Here is a 17,172-nt window from a genome sequence, read left to right on the forward strand (position 1 = left end):
CGTATTTTATACTGGCAAATAGAGAGCAATGTGTCTTGGGTCAGACAACAGGTGTCATTATATCAATAATCATAATTTTATTATCAACTTGAGCTTGAAGCCTTGACATAATATATAACCCACCTCTGAAAATATTTCTGGCCATTGTATCATCTGCTCAGATAAAGATAACTGTTTACCCTGAGGAGTATTTGCAGAAAAAGTTCCTATTTTCTTCTTTAGTCCAAGACCCTTTGGAAAATTCCAAAGATTATAGATGTTATATTCTTCATTTAACTTTTCTCTCCAATATAAACCCATATTGTCTCTCACATGAATGCCCCTCAGGAAAGAGTTAAGCTGAAAGAGATTCATGAATTTATATTAAACTGTGTCCAAGAGGCAGAGCAAAACCTGTGCTATAGAATAGCTTATTATTTTCAATCTCTGATGTGAAATTCAACATTAATTAAGGTTTAAATCATGTGGAGTAAATAGAAGCCTTGATTAGTGTCCTAGTGAATGAGCATTCAACTTCAAGAGAAAACTTAGAACCACACATAGTGGATCAATGACTGCTGACTCATGCAAGCAACAATTTCTTTAAAAGCTAGTCAGACAAGATAGGGTGTGTTCATGGCAGTATGGCCATAGAAAAGATCATCCTGATTGAAGTTAGCCAGAAGCAGAAAGGCACATATTTTATATACTCACTTGTAAGGGGATATTAGTCATATAATATGATGAACACTAGGATGATGAACACATAGTATGATGAACATATAGGATGAACACTAAAATCTATAGTCGTAAAGACGCTAAACAACAAGAAGGACCATAGGGAAGAGGCTTTTTTATATATAAATATATTTCTTTTTTATTTTATTACATAAGAGAATTCCATCATTTGAAAATAGCTCTGTCCTCTCCAGATCTTACTATTTTCCACTTCTTACATAAGATTCCATGCACACTTTCCAATGGGTCTTCCCAGAGACTCATACTCCAACCAAGTACCCAGCATGGAGATAACCTAGAACCCCTGCACAGATGTAGTCCATGGCAGTTTAGTGTCCAAGTGGGTTACATAGTAATGGGAAGAGGGACTGCCTCTGACATAATCTGATTGGCCTGCTCTTTGATCACCTCCCCCTGAGGGAGGAGCAGCCTTACCAGGCCACAGAAGATGACAATGAAGCCACTCCTGATGTGATCTGATAGACTAAGATCAGAGGGAAAGAGAGGAGGACCTCCCCTATCAGTGGACTTGGGGAGGGACATGCTTGAAAAAGGGGTGGGCAGGTGGGATTGGGAGGGGAGGAGGGAGAGGCTTATGGGGGGAATACAATGTGAATAAATTGTAATTAATAAAAAATTTAAAAAAGACCCACAAACAACAAAAAAAGAAAATAGCTCTGATCTTTAAGTTAATTTTCTTTTTTTTTACTGTTTTTTTATTTTATTATTATTATTAGTTACATTTTATTAACTCTGTATCCCAACCCCTCATTCCCTCTGAAACCTTCCCTCCCTGATCTCCTCCCTGCCCCTTTCCAAGTCCACTGATTGGGGAGGACCTCCTCCCCTTTCATCTGTCCCTGTTTTATCAGGTATCTTCAGGACTGGCTGCAAAGTCCTCCTCTGTGGCCTAGCAGGACTGCTACTTTCTTGAGGAATGGGGAGGGCAAAGGGACTGCCATTGAGTTCTAGTCAGAAGTAGTCTCTGTTCCCATTACTATTGGAAACCAATTGGTTACTGAGCTACTACAAGGTTCATCTGAGCAGAGGTTCTAGGTTATATCCATTCATGGTCCTTGGTGGAGTGTCAGTCTCAGAAAAGACCCTGTGACCAGATATATTTGGTTCTTGTGGAGCTCCTATTCTTTCCATGTCATACTAACTCCCCCTTCTTTCATACGATTCCCTGCACTCTGCTGAAGGTTTGGTTATGAGTCTTAGTATCTGCTTTGATACACTGCTAGGTAGAGTCTTTCAGGGGCCCTCTGAGGTAGGCTCCTGTCCTGTTGCTTGTTTTCTCTTACGTCCAATGCAACTCCCAATTGTCTTTCTAAATGAGGATTGATCATCTTAACCCTGGTCCTCTTTCTTGTTTATCTTCTTTACATGTATAGATTTCATTATGTTTATCACATCTTTTAGGACTATATGAGTGAGTATATACCATGTATGTCTTTCTTCTTCTGGGATACCTCACTCAGAATGATCTTTTCTAGATCCCACCATTTGCATGAAAATTTTGTGATTTCCTCTTTTTTGATTGCTGAGTAGTATTCCATTGTGTAAAAACACCATAATTTCTGTATCCATTCTTCCGTTGATAGACATCTGGTTTGTTTCCAGGTTCTGGCTATTATGAATAAAGCTGCTACAAACATGGTTGAGCAAATGTCATTGTTTTGTACTTGAGCAAATTTTAGGTATATACTTAGGAGTGGTATAGCTGGATCTTGAGGAAGCACTATTCCTAATTGTCCGAGAAAGCACCAGATTGACTTCCAAAGTGGTTTATCAGTTTACATTCCCACCAGTAATGGAGGAGGGTTCCCCTTTCTCCATAACCTCTCCAGCATCTCCTTAGATGCCAAAAAAAAAAAAAAAGCATTTGACAAAGTCCAACACCTATTCATGTTTAAAGTCTTGGAGAGATCAGGGATACAAGGTACATACCTAAACATAAGAAAGGCAATATAAGCAAGCCTATACCAAATGTCAAACTCAATGGAGAAAAGATTAAAACAATCCCACTGAAATAAGGGACAATACAAGGCTGCCCACTCTCTCCATATCTCTTTAACATAGTACTTGAAGTCCTAGCTAAAACAATAAGACAACTAAAGGAGATCAAGGGATATAAATTGGAAAAACAGAGGTCAGTGTCACTATTTGCAGATGATATGATACTATACATGAGCGACCCCAAAAATTCAACCAAAAACTCCTTCAGCTGATAAACACCTTCAGCAAAGTGGCAGGATACAAAATCAACTCAAAAAAAAAAAAATCAGAAGCCCTCTTGTATACCAAAGGCAAAAGGGCTGAGAAAGAAATCAGGGAAACAACACCCTTCACAATTGCCACTAATAACATAAAGTACCTTGAGGTGACTCTAACCAAACAAATGAAAAACCTGTTTGAAAAAACCTTTACGTCTCTGAAGAAAGAAATTGAAGAAGATATCAGAAGATGGAAAGAGCTCCCGTGCTCATGGATTGGAAGGATTAACATTGTGAAAATGGCCATCCTGCCAAAAGCAATCTAGAGATTCAAAGCAATTCCCATCAAAATACCAACTCAATTCTTTACAGACCTTGAAAAAAGGATTCTCAGCTTCATATGGAAAAACAAAAACAAAAACAAAAAAACCCAGAATCTCCAAAACGATCTTGTACAACAACAGATCATCTGGATGTATCTCCATCCCCAATCCCAAGCTGTACTACAGAGCAATAATAATAAAAACTGCATGACATTGCCATAGAAACAGAAAGGACGATCAATGGAACTGCATAGAAGACCCAGAAATAAACGCACACATCTAAGAATACTTGATTTTTGACAAAGAAGCCAAAACCATTCAATGGAAAAAAGACAGCATCTTCAACAAATGGTCCTGGTCCAACTGGATGTCTACATGCAGAAAAATGAAAATAGATCCATATTTATCACCCTGCACAAAACTAATGTCCAAGTGGGAAGAGGTTTAATCCTCATTCAGAAAGGCAAACAGGATAGACATTGGAAGTAGGATAAAACAAGGAAGAGACAGGAGCCTTCCACAGAGAACCTCTGAAAGACTCCACCCATCAGGGTATTAAAGCAGATGCTGAGACTCATAGCAAAACTTTGGGCAGAGTGCAGGGAAACCTATGGAAGAAGGGAGAGATAAAAGACCTGGAGGTAACAGGAGCTCCACAAAGAGACCAACAGAGCCAAAAAATCTGGGCGCAAAGGGTCCTGGAAAGACTGATGAATCAACCAACGACCATGCATAGAGAGGCCCTCATGCCCCTGTTCAGATGCAGCTCATGGGCAGCTCAGTTTCCTTGTGGAAATTCCTAGCAATGGGAGTAGGGGCTGTCTCTGACATGGACTCAGTGGCAGGCTCTTTGATCACTTTCCCCTGGTGAGATGGTCTACCTAAGCCACAGATAAAAGGATTTATGTTGTCCTGATGAGACCTGATAGGCTACAGTCAGATAGTAGGGAAGGAGAACCTCCTCTATTAGTGAAGTAGGGGAGGGATATAGGGGGGAAGTGCAATGGTGGGTGGGACAGGGAGGAGATGAGAAAGGGGGCTACAAGTGGGATAGACAGTGAGTAAATTGTAATAAATAATAATAATGAATTTAAAAAACTAGCCAGACACTCTTTCAGAATAGCTTCAGTGGTCATTGTGTAAAATGATGGTACTATTGTCTAAAGTGTAATTAAAAGGCATTGTTTAGGTACAAAACCACTGGGTATTTTTTTTCAGTAAAATGTCCACTTTTATTTCTTTTATAAGAGATATACATAGGAAAATACTGATTATTCTTATTGAACCTGTTTTTATGAGATGTTTGGACAGCTAGATAATGTTGACATTAACTTGATGTTGACTACACATATTTCCTCCAGGGGTCATGCATCCATTTCCTCAGTGACACATACTAGAGCCTAGGGTCTGGTAAAAGCATGTTGTCATGTTTGTTCATTTTTGTTTCTTTGTTTTAGGATTTTTTTATTCTGGGACTAGAGTTATGTTGTTTTAGGAGGTCTTTGATGTCAGTATGTGATCTTATCTTTGTTGAGTAGATGTTCTGAACTTTGATTTTTATTACACTCTATGTTTCTTAAGCAAGAATTGTGGATGTGGGTCCTTGGGTTCAATGCTTCTATGACCATAGGAGGTTCCTAGGACAAAGTGTTTCTGCACATAATCTGACACAAACAAATGTAAATGACCTAGAAGGGAAGGTCACTTCTCAGCCAAGTGTGACAAATAGGTGTTTGGTAGAAAGTATTCTTGGCAAGTAATCCAATTAAAAAATGAGGAACAGGCAGAGCCAAGATGGCGACTAGCCCACACAGTTTCTGAGCTGTGGAAGAGCTAAACATCTGAGTTGGTGAGTGGAAGGACCTCTAACCCAAGGAAAACAACCGTGAGGCATTCCAAAAAACAGGGAACATCACAGGAGGTGAAAACGTTGGTCTCAGGCCACCCGGGGACTTGTTTGGGGAAAGTGAAAAACGATCCTTTGATCTCCTGGCACTCCACTCCCCCAGACCTCCCTCCTCCTTAGCACAGTGGACTCATCTTTCTCAGCGCAGACCTAACTGCCTGGGGTCTGCAGCCGCTGAGGCAGAGCTCCAAGCCCTTTAGCGGCAAATGCCAGCAGTACCCGTCTGGGAGTCCCAGATTCGCGAGGCGGCTGCACCATCCTCCCAGGGCCTGAGTCTACTAAATGCTATACTAGCTCCGCAGGATCGCGATCACTGACGGTACGGCATGCCCAATCCCACAGTGACAGAGAATACACTATATACTCACCAAAACCAGGCAGAAACGCCATACAAGCTAGGCACACCAGGCGCTGGGCCTCCCAAGCTTGGAGAGCACAGTGAAGAGACCCCAGGACTTCCCAGAAAGCATCTGGACTAGCAACCCAGTCTCCAGTTACAGTGAAACTTCCTAACCTGGCTGCGGAGCAGCACTGAGCTGGCAGGGTACAACAGCCCTCCAGTTTAAGACTAACCAGGGCCAAACCAGAGAACAGAGAGCCTGGTTACCCCGATCCCTACTGACTTGACCACCTTGAAATCTCCACTTGCAGCAAGACCTTATAACCTGGCAGTGACAGCAGCAAGAAACTGGTGGAGCACATCAAAGAAGCAGGGCCAAACCAGAGAGCAGAGAGTCCAGATAACCCAATCTATGCCAAGTGACCTGCCTGTAAGTGAGTGCACGCTTGAGAATCTTCAGATCCCCAGATCCTGGGCCCTTCTAAAACAGAAGCCAGGCATCGAACCCTGTCCCACCCATATACCCACTTTGGGAAACAGAGGGGCACTTAGGACATTGAAGTTCCTGCTCTGTGGGTCTAATTGAGGAGTTAAAGCAGTTAATGCCAGAAATTGTACTGTGATCATCACTAGCACCTGCGACATATACAGTGCAGAGTCCCTCCCACACTCTCAAGGGTTCAACATTATCCATCACTCTGTCCCTTGAGACACATGTTCACGCACACTTCCACACACACACACACACACACACACACACACACACACACGCCTGCATTTGCCCCGTTTGCGCCTGCATACTTTTCTCCCACAGGTACAGCTAGTCCTCAGCATACGCTGAGGACACGGGACCTCTCAGCTTCCTGAAGAACTCTCCAGACACCAGAGAGAGACAGTACCAGTCTGATCTGCAGACTCCAAAAACAAACAGGGAAGGTTTCAGATAAGCCAATGGCCAGGGGTAGGCGAAAGAACACTTCCAACATAAATGAGGACATCATGACTTCACCAGCAAACCCCAAAATCGATGGATACTCCAATTCATCAGGAGCACAGGAAAATGATCTTAAAGCCATGCTTGCCCAATTATTTGAGGCTCATAAGGAGGAAATGAACAAATCTTTCAAAGAGTTGGCCAGTCAATTGGAGGTAAAGAAAGAAGAAATAGACAATATCCTTAAAGAAACACAGGCAAACATAGACAAACAAATAGATACACAAGTAGAGGAAAAATTAGTGGCATATAGAAGGAAATGAATGAAGAAATAGAGGCCATCATAGAAAGACAGAAATCCAAATTCAAACACATGAAAGAAATGGTGCAAGGCATGAAAACAGAATTAGAATCAATAAAGAAAACACAAAATGAGAAAACCCTTGAGCTGGAGAACTTGGAGAAAAGATCAGGAACCACAAAAGTAAGCATCACCAACAGAATACAAGAGATGGAAGAGAGACTCTCTGGAGCTGAAGACACACTTGCAGAAATGGATACTTCTCTCAAAGAAAAAGTAAAATCAGAAAAGTTCCAATCACAAAATATCCAAGAAATCAAGGATGCTATGAAAAGACAAAATCTAAGAATAATAGGGATTGAAGAAAAAGAAGACTCCAGGCTCCAAGGTCCAGAAAATATTTTCAAGAAAATCTTAGAAGAAAATTTTCCCAACTTAAAGAAAGAGATGTCCACAAACATACAAGAGGCCTACAGAAAACCAAATAAACTAGACCAGAAAAGAAACACATCACGTCACATTATAGTCAAAACACTAAATCTACAGAACAAAGAAAAGATATTAAAAGCAACAAGGGAAAAAGGCCAAGTAACATATGATGGTAGACCTATCAGAATCACGCCGGACTTCTCATCAGAAACTATGAAAGCCAAAAGGTCCTGGGCAAGTATCATGGAGACACTAAGAGATCACAAATGTCAACCCAGACTACTATACCCTGCAAAGATTTCAATCAACATAGATGGAGAAAACAAAATATTCCATGACAAATCTAAATTTCTGCAATATCTACACAGCAAACCAACCCTACAGAAGACACTAGAAAGAAAACTCCAATCCAACGAAAACAAATTCACCCAAGAAAACAGGGCATACAGATAATATCCCAACAAAAATGAAAAGAAAACAAGCAATGAAACAGGGTAAGATCACCGACTGAATTACAAAAGGAACTAACATGCATTGGTCACTATTATCTATCAATATCAATGGACTCAACTCGCCAATAAAAAGACACAGGCTAACTGAATGGTTGCAGAAACAGGATCCAACATTCTGTTGCATCCAAGAAACACACCTATGCAACAAAGATAAATACTACCTCAGCGTAAAGGGGTGGAAAAACATTTTTCAAGCAAATGGTTCCAGAAAACAAGCTGGAGTAGCCATCCTAATATCTAATAAAATAGACTTTCATCCAAAGTTAATCAAAAAAGATAAGGAGGGCCACTATATTCGCATTAAAGGAAAAATCCACCAAGAGGACATCACAATCTTGAATATTTATGCCCCAAATACAAGAGCACCGACATTCGTAAATGAAACATTATTAAAGCTTAAATCATACATTGATCCTAATACCTTAATAGTGGGAGACTTCAACACCCCACTCTCATCAAGAGACAGATCAACTAGACAGACACCAAATAAGAAAATAAAAGCACTCACAGAATCCCTAAATCAAATGGACCTAATAGACGTCTACAGATCTTTTCACCCAAACTCAAAAGAGTACAACTTCTTTTCAGCACTGCATGGAACCTTCTCCAAAGTAGACCATATAGTGGGTCACAAAGCAAGCCTCAACAGATACAAAAAGATTGAAATAATCCCTTGTATACTATTTGACCACCATGGACTAAAGCTGGACATCAACAACAAGAGAAGCAACAAAAAGCCGACACGCACATGGAAACTGAACAACTTACTACTCAATGACAGCTGGGTTAAGGAATAATAAAAAATAAAAAAGAATAAATAAAGAAAGAAATTAAAGAATTCCTAGAATTCAATGAAAAGGAAGGCACAACATACCCAAATTCATGGGACACATTGAAAGCAGTGCTCAGAGGAAAATTTATAGCACTAAGTGCCTGCAAGAAGAAATTCGTAACATCACATACAAACAACTTAATGGCCCAACTGAAAACCCTAAAAAAAAAAAGAAGCAGATACACCCAAGAGAAGCAGACGGCTGGAAATAATCAAACTCAGGGCTGAAATCAATCAATTAGAAACAAATAAAACTATTCAAAGAATCAATGGAACAAAAAGCTGGTTCTTTGAGAAAATCAACAAGATAGACAAACCCTTAGCAAAACTAATCAAAAAGCAGAGAGAAACTATCCAGATCAGCAAAATTAGAAATGAAAATGGGAACATAACTACAAACACTGAGGAAATCCAAACAATCATTAGGTCATACTACAAAAGCCTATATGCCACAAATTTGAAAATCTTAATGAAATGGATAATTTTCTTAACAGATTCCATTTACCAAAATTAAGTCAAGATCAGGTAGAAAGACTGAATAGCCCTATATCTCTCAAGGAAATTGAAGCAGTCATTAACAGTCTCCCCTCCAAAAAAAAGCCCTGGGCTAGATGGCTTCAGCTCAGAATTCTACAAGACCTTCACAAAAGTGCTAATACCAATTCTCCTCAAACTATTCCACAAAATAGAAACAGAAGGAAAGTTACAAAACTCATTCTATGAAGCCACAGTCACCTTGATACCTAAACCACACAAAGATCCAACAAAAAAAGACAACTTCAGACCTATTTGTCTTATGAACATTGATGCAAAAATATTCAATAAAATACTTGCAACCAGAATCCAAGAACACATCAAAGATATCATCCACCATGACCAAGTAGTCTTCATCCCAGGCATGCAAGGATGGTTCAACATACGGAAATCCATCAATGTAATCCACCACATAAACAAACTGAAGGAGAAAAACCACATGATCATCTCCTTAGATGCTGAAAAGGCATTTGACAAAGTCCAATGCCCATTCATGTTTAAAGTCTTGGAGAGATCAGGGATAAAAGGCACATACCTAAGCATAGTAAAGGCAATATACAGCAAGCCTATAGCCAACATCAAACTCAATGTAGAGGAACTTAAATCAATCGCACTGAAATCAGGGACAAGAAAAGGCTGCCCACTCTCTCCATATCTCTTCAACATAGTACTTGAAGTCCTAGCCAGAGCAATAAGACAACTAAAGGAGATCAAGGGGATAGAAACCTGAAAGGAAGAGGTTAAAGTGTCACTATTTGCAGATGATATGATAGTATACATGAGCGACCCCAAAAACTCAACCAGAGAACTCCTTCTGCTGATAAACACCTTCAGCAAAGTGGCAGGATACAAAATCAACTCAAAAAAATCAGAAGCCCTCCTGTATACAAAAGACAAAAATGCTGAGAAAGAAATTAGGGAAACAGCACCCTTTCCAATAGCCACTAATAACATAATGTATCTTGAGGTGACTCTATTCAAGCAAGTGAAAGACCTGTTTGAGAAAAACTTCAAGTCTCTGAAGAAAGAAATTGAAGAAGATATCAGAAGATGGAAAGATCTCTCATGCTCATGGATTGGTAGGATTAACATTGTGAAAATGGCCATCCTGACAAAATCAATCTACAGATTCAATGCAATTCCCATCAAAATACGAACTCAATTCTGTACAGACCTTGAAAAAAAGGTTCTCAGCTTCCTATGGAGAAACAGAAAATCCAGAATCTCCAAAATGATCCTGTACAACAACAGATCATCTGGCGGTATCTCCATCCCCAATCTCAAGCTGTACTACAGGTCAACAGTAATAAAAACTGCATGGTATTGCCATAGAAACAGAAAGGAGAATCAATGGAACCACATAGAAGACCCAGAAATAAACCCACACACCTATGAATACTTGATTTTTGACAAAGAAGCCAAATCCATTCAATGGAAAGAAGACAGCATCTTCAACAAATGGTGCTGGACCAACTGGATGTCTACATGTAGAAAAATGAAAATAGATCCATACTTATCACCCTGCACAAAACTAAAGTCTAAGTGGATCAAGGACCTCAACATAAAACCAGATACAGTAAATAAGTTAGAAGGAAAAGTGGGGAACAGCCTAGAACTCATTGGCACAGGAGACAACTTCCTGAAAAGAACACCAACAGCACAGGCTTTAAGAGCAACAATCAATGAATGGGAGCTCATAAAACTGAAAACCTTCTGTAAAGCAAAAGACACTGTCATCAAAACAAAATGACTGCCTACACATTGGGAAAGAATCTTCACCAACCCTTTATCTGACAGAGGGTTAATATCCAGTATATATAAAGAACTAAAGAAGCAGAAAAGCAACAAACCAAGTAATCCAATTAAAAAATGGGGAACAGAGTTAAACAAAGAATTCTCAATAGAGGAACATCGAATGGCAGAGAAACACTTAAAGAAATGCTCAACCTCATTAGAAGGGCCAAGATAAAAAACTCAACTGACAACACATGCTGGAGAGGTTGTGGTCAAAGGGGAACCCTCCTCCATTGTTGGTGGGAATGTAAACTGGTACAACCATTTTGGAAGTCAATCTGGTGCTTACTCAGAAGATTAGGAATAACGCTTCCTCAAGACTCAGCTATACCACTCCTAGGTATATACCCAAAATTTTTTCAAGTACACAACAAGACCTTTGTTCAACCATTATTTGTAGCTGCTTGATTTGTAATAAGCAGAACCTGGAAACAACCCAAATGTTCATCAACGAAGGAATGGATACAGAAATTGTGGTATTTTTACACAATGGAATACTACTCAGCAATCAAAAAGGAGGAAATCATGAAATTTGCAGGCAAATGGTGGGATCTTGAAAAGATCATTCTGAGTGAAGTATCCCAGAAGGAGAAAGACAAACATGGTATATACTCACTTATATAGACCTACAAGATATGATAAACATAATGAAATCTACACACCTAAATAAGATAATCAAGAAAGCAGACATGGGTGAAGATGATCATTCCTCATTTAGAAAGACAAATGGGATGTGCATTGAATATATGACAGGAGTCTACCGCAAAAGCATCTGAAAGACTCTACCTAGCAGTGTTTCAAAGCAGACACTAAGACTCATAACCAAACCCTTGGCAGAGTGCAGGGAATCATATGAAAGAAGGGGATTTATTATCATATTGAAAGGATAGGAGCTCTACAAGGACCAAATATATCTGAGCACAGGGTCTTTTCTGAGACTCACACTCAACCAAGGACCATCTATGGATATAACCTAGAACTTCTGCTTGGATGTGGCCCATGATAGCTCAGTAACCAAAGTAAGGGGAACAAGGACTATTTCTAACAGATCTCAAGGGCAGGCTCTTTGACCTCCCCACTCCCCCAGGGGAGGAGCAGTCCTGTTAGGCCACAGAGGAGGACTTTGCAGCCAGCCCTGAAGATACCTGATAAAACAGGGTCAAATGAAGGGGGAGGAGGTCCTCTCCTATCAACGGACTTGGAAAGGGGCAGGGAGGAGACCAGGGTGGGAGTGTGGGGTTGGGGAGGGAATAAGGGAGCAGGATACAGCTGGGACACAAAGTTAACAAAATGTAACTAATAAAAAAAATACAATTTAAAAAAAATGGGGAACAGAGCTAAACAGAAAATTCTTGATAGAGGAATATCCAATGGCAGAGAAACACTTAAAGAAATGCTCAACCTCATTAGCCATTAGGGAAATGCAAATCAAAACAACCCTGAGATTTCACCTTACACCCATCAGAATGGCCAAGATGAAAAACTCAAGTGACAACGCTTGCTGGAGAGGTTGTGGAGAAAGGGGAACCCTCCTCCATTGTTGGTGGGAATGTCAACTGGTACAACCACTTTGGAAGTCAATCTGGTGCTTACTCAGAAAATAAGGAATAACGCTTCCTCAAGACCCAGCTATACCACTCCTAGGTATGTACCCAAAATTTGCTCAAGTACACAACAAGGACATTTGCTCAACCATGTTTGTAGCAGCTTTATTTGTAATAGCCAGAACCTGGAAAAAACCCAGATGTCCATCATTGGAGGAATGGATACAGAAATTGTGGTATTTTTACACAATGGAATACTACTCAGCAATCAAAAATGAGGAAATCATGAAATTTGCATGCAAATGGTGGGATCTAGAAAAGACCATTCTGAGTGAAGTATCCCAGAAGGAGAAAGACAAACATGGTATATACTCGCTTATATAGACCTACAAGATATAATAAACATAATGAAGTCTATACACCTAAAGGAAATAAACAAGAAAGCAGACACAAGGTAAGATGACCAATCCTCACTTAGAAAGACAAATGAGATGTGCATTGGACTATGACAGGAGTCTACCACAGAAGGCATTTGAAAGACCCTACCAAGCAGTGTTTCAAAACAGATACTAAGACTCATAACCAAATCTTTGGCAGAAGGAGAGTTAGTATGACAGGGAAAGGATAGGATCCTCACAAGGACCAAATATATCTGGGCACAGGGATTTTTTTCTGAAACTGTTTCTCTAACCAAGGACCATGTTTGGATATAATGTAGAACCTTTATTCAGAGGAAGCTTGTGGTAGCTCAATAACCAATTGGTTTCCCATAGTAAGGGGAACAGGGACTATCTCTGACAGGAACTCAATGGCAGGCTCTTTGACTCCCCACCCCCCAAGGGAGGAGCAGTTCTGCTAGGCCACAGAGTAGGACTTCACACCAGCCCTGAAGATACCTGATAAAACAGGGCCAGATGAAAGGGGAGGAGATCCTCCCCATTACATGGACTTGGACAAGGGCAGGGAGAAGCTGAGGGAGTGAGGGTGGGATTGGGAGGGATACAGAGTTAATAAAATGTAGAGTTAATACAGAGTTAATAAAATAAGGGAGGGGGATACAGCTGGGATACAGAGTTAATAAAATGTAACTAATAATAACGAACAATAAAAAAAAGTGTTCTAGGGGTCAGTAGTTCTTTCTCAGACTTTTTTGGCCAGAGAGATCCCTAGTATAAATGTATCTTCTGGGTATGGATGTTTGACAGAATGGGATAGAGTGTCAATGGAAATGAAATAACCTGTGTCTGTACAAGTTTATTTTGCAGTTTAGGGATAGAAAGTTATGAAAGTAAGCATTGTTTATTTAACCTGGTGCAGTCTTTTTGCTAAGAGGTAGAGCAATGCAAGTCTGTATTAGACAGTTGTACCATAAAACTAATGTCTTTGTTTGTCTAACACAATTAATCTTTCTCCCACACTTTAACTGCACATATATTTGATGTTCTGTTCATAGTACATAAATTTATTACATGTCATCAATCAAATGAAAGAGCCTCTATTTAAGCTATTTACAATTGTGTTATATTTTTTTGTTTTGGTTGCTGCATTTGTGTTTTCTTTCCCTATTCTTCCATTCTTCTTAAAGAGTTTATTATTAGGGCATCCATTCATTGCTATACTGTAATACACAGTTTTCACTACTATTTCATACACCTATGGACTTGACAATAGAGCTTGCTAATGATAGCTTGCTTAAACAAGCTGTGTAATAAAACAATCAAATACTTTTTAATTGTGGAGGTAAATGGAGAAATGGTAGGGATATTAGAAAAGGGCAAACTCTACTGTTCAAGATGTAGGGATTGAATCTGATATAAAATCAATACAATGAACTATAAAGGATAAAAGAGGATATTAGTAGTACAGGATTCAAACCTCCAAATATGAAGAAGTATTGATGTATCAAGAAGGTTCATTACTTTCCCTGAAGGGAGAAGAAACATATTTTGATGTGTGTGGTATGAGCATACCGATGCCAGATACTGATATGCTGTTGTACATATACTATACAAGTAAACATGTTAGACTTCAGCAGAGTACAGGCCAGGAGGACATGCACATATATTTTGATTTTAGACAGCATGATGCCCCATTCATTTTGGGTAGTTATACCTCCAATATCTTCTTTTTGGTCTTTTCTTTTTTTTAACCTAATAGGACTCTTCTGATGTAACCTCTGGGTATCAGCCTAAGTTGTTTCATGTAAAAAGTTTCTCGCTTCATCTTTTTAGCCAATTTAGCCTGACCCCGAGCTCTTGGCTGAAACCATAGTGCCTTTGGATAATAAAGAAGATCTGCAAACATGTTTTCTAACTTGTTTTTTACCTAAGTAGATGGAAAAGTCAATGGAAGTAATAGTTTCCGAATTCCCAGTGGCAAGGGATAAGAAAACAGCAAAGATTTGGAATGATTAGTGTGAAACTCTCACTCAACAACATGGGGCCATTTTTTAGCTTTTGTGAAATATGCAAGGCTACCATGCCTGTAAGGACACAAAGTCTCAATACTTTTCAGTGTTATGACTTCTGAGGAAGGATGCTTCAATTTGAGCAAGACACTGATGCTCATGGAATTCCTAAAGTCCTAAACTCTTGTGATATTTAGATGTGTTCCGCAAGTTATAGTGACTTTAAAGGAGTCAACTTTCAACTGTTTCTTAGCTTGTGTGAAATATGTCAGATTAATAGATACTTTCAAAAAGGTCTTGCCGAATTAGAGAAAGATATTCCTGTATGTTTCTTAATGAGGAAATTATGATAAGATGTGTTAATCCCTTTCAGATCTTCCTTTCCTGTGCAGAACTTATATCTCTATAGACCCAAAAAATAAGGACCTGAAATATAGCAATGACACTTGTAAATCCCTGTGAACACATAAGAAAATGAGCTCAGTATCAACAAGTAGATAATGACCAAAGGAAATATACATGTGAAAGTGAATTATGCTCAGTTTGTCAATACTATATGTTTGTTAAGAACTTGGTGTGGTATTAAGTCATGAAATCAAAGAAAGATATTGGAAGAGGAAAACTGTTTAGGTGTTAAAGGCCATTAAACATTTTCTAACATTGACAGAATTTTTTTGGAAAATTGAAACAGCAAAGATAGCTGTCTAAAACACTCCCTATGCTTGTGAAAGAGCATTCAGCTTCAAAAGTAAACTTTGAACTATACTCACACAGTGAATTAATGACTGCTGACTCATGCATGTATCAATTTCTTTAAAAGCTAGTCAGACAAGATCGGGTGCATTCAGGGTGGTATGGCCATAGAAAAGTTTGTCCTGAGTGAAGTTGCACAGAAGCAGAAAAACACATATGGTATATACTCACTTATAAATAAATATTCGCCATATAATATAGGATGAACACTAAAATCTATAGTCCTAAAGAAACTTAAAAAAACAAACAAACAATGAAGACCCCAGGGAAGAGGCTTCATCTTCATTCAGAAGGGCAAATAGGATAGACATTGGGACAGGAGCCTTCCACAGGGGGCCTCTGAAAGACTGTACCCATAGGGTATCAAAGCAGATGCTAAGGCTCATTGTCAAAATTTTGGGCAGAGTGGAGGTAATCTTATGGAAGAAGAGGGAGATGAAAAGACATGGAGGAAACAGGAGCTACACAAGGAGACCAACAGAGCCAAAATAATCTAGGCTCAGACGGTCCTGGAAAGACTGATGAATCAAACAAGGACCACACATGGAGAGGACCTAACACCCCAGCTCAAATATAGCCCATGGGAAGCTCAGTCTTCATATGGAATTCCTTGGTAAGGGGAGCAAGCACTGTCTCTGACATGGACTCAGTGGCAGGCTCTTTGATCAACTCCATCTGGTGCAGTGGTCTACATACCCACAGAGAAAGAGGATCCAGATAGCCCTGATGAGACCTGATAGGCTAGGGTCAGAGAGTAGGGAAAGAGGGCCTCCGTTATTAGTGGACTAGGGGAAGGACAAAAAGGTGGAAGATCAAGGGAAAGGGAGGAGATGAGAAACAGGGGTACAACCTGGATACGAGATAAATTAACTGTAATAAATAAAAATAATATATACTGGATATTAGTCCTCTATCAGATATCAGGTTGGTGAAGATCCTTTCCCAATCTATACTTAGTCATTTTGTTCTGATGACACTGTCCTTTGCTTTACAGAAGCTTTTTAATTTCATGAGGTCCCATTCGTTGATTGTTGCTCTTAAAGCCTGTGCTGTTGGTCTTCTGCTCAGGAAGTTGTCTCCTGTGCCAATGAGTTCAAGGCTCTTCCCCACTTTTTCTTTTAAGTGATTTAGTGTGTCTGGGTTTATATTGAGGTCTTTGATCCACTTGGACTTCAGATTTGTGCAGGGTGATAAGTATGGATATATTTGCATTTTTCTACTTGTAGACATCCAGTTAGACCAGCACCATTTGTTGAAGATGCTGTCTTTTTTCCAATGGTTTTGGCATCTTTGTCAAAAATCAGGTGTTGATAAGTGTGTGGATTTATGTCAGGGTCTTCTATTCTATTCTATTGATCCACCAGTCTGTTTCTATGCCAGTACCATGCCGTTTTTAGTATTGTTCCTCTATAGTACAACTTGGGATCAGGGATGGAGAGATCTCCTGACACAAATTAACAGAATGGATGTGTAAATAAGACCCAACAATCTGTTGCATACAAGAAACACACCTAAGTCACAAAGATAGACATTACCCGAGAGTAAAAGGCTGGAAGACAGTTTTAAGCAAATGGCCCAAAGAAGCAAGTAGGAGTAGCCATTCTAAGGTCTAATAAAATAGACTTTCAAC

The 17,172-nt window shown here is 39.5% G+C and overlaps 1 protein-coding gene across 1 annotated transcript in view; it reads right to left on the bottom strand.

Annotated features, from left to right (window-relative positions):
* The window catches only part of LOC110544256 (vomeronasal type-2 receptor 116-like), a 45,914-nt gene that overhangs the window by 10,421 nt on the left and 18,321 nt on the right, over positions 1 to 17,172 (bottom strand). The window contains 1 exon segment of the mRNA XM_060366246.1: positions 124 to 339. Coding sequence (XP_060222229.1) covers positions 124 to 339 — 216 coding nt within the window.

Source organism: Meriones unguiculatus, chromosome 14, assembly GCF_030254825.1.
Source record: "Meriones unguiculatus strain TT.TT164.6M chromosome 14, Bangor_MerUng_6.1, whole genome shotgun sequence".
Taxonomy (NCBI): domain Eukaryota; kingdom Metazoa; phylum Chordata; class Mammalia; order Rodentia; family Muridae; genus Meriones; species Meriones unguiculatus.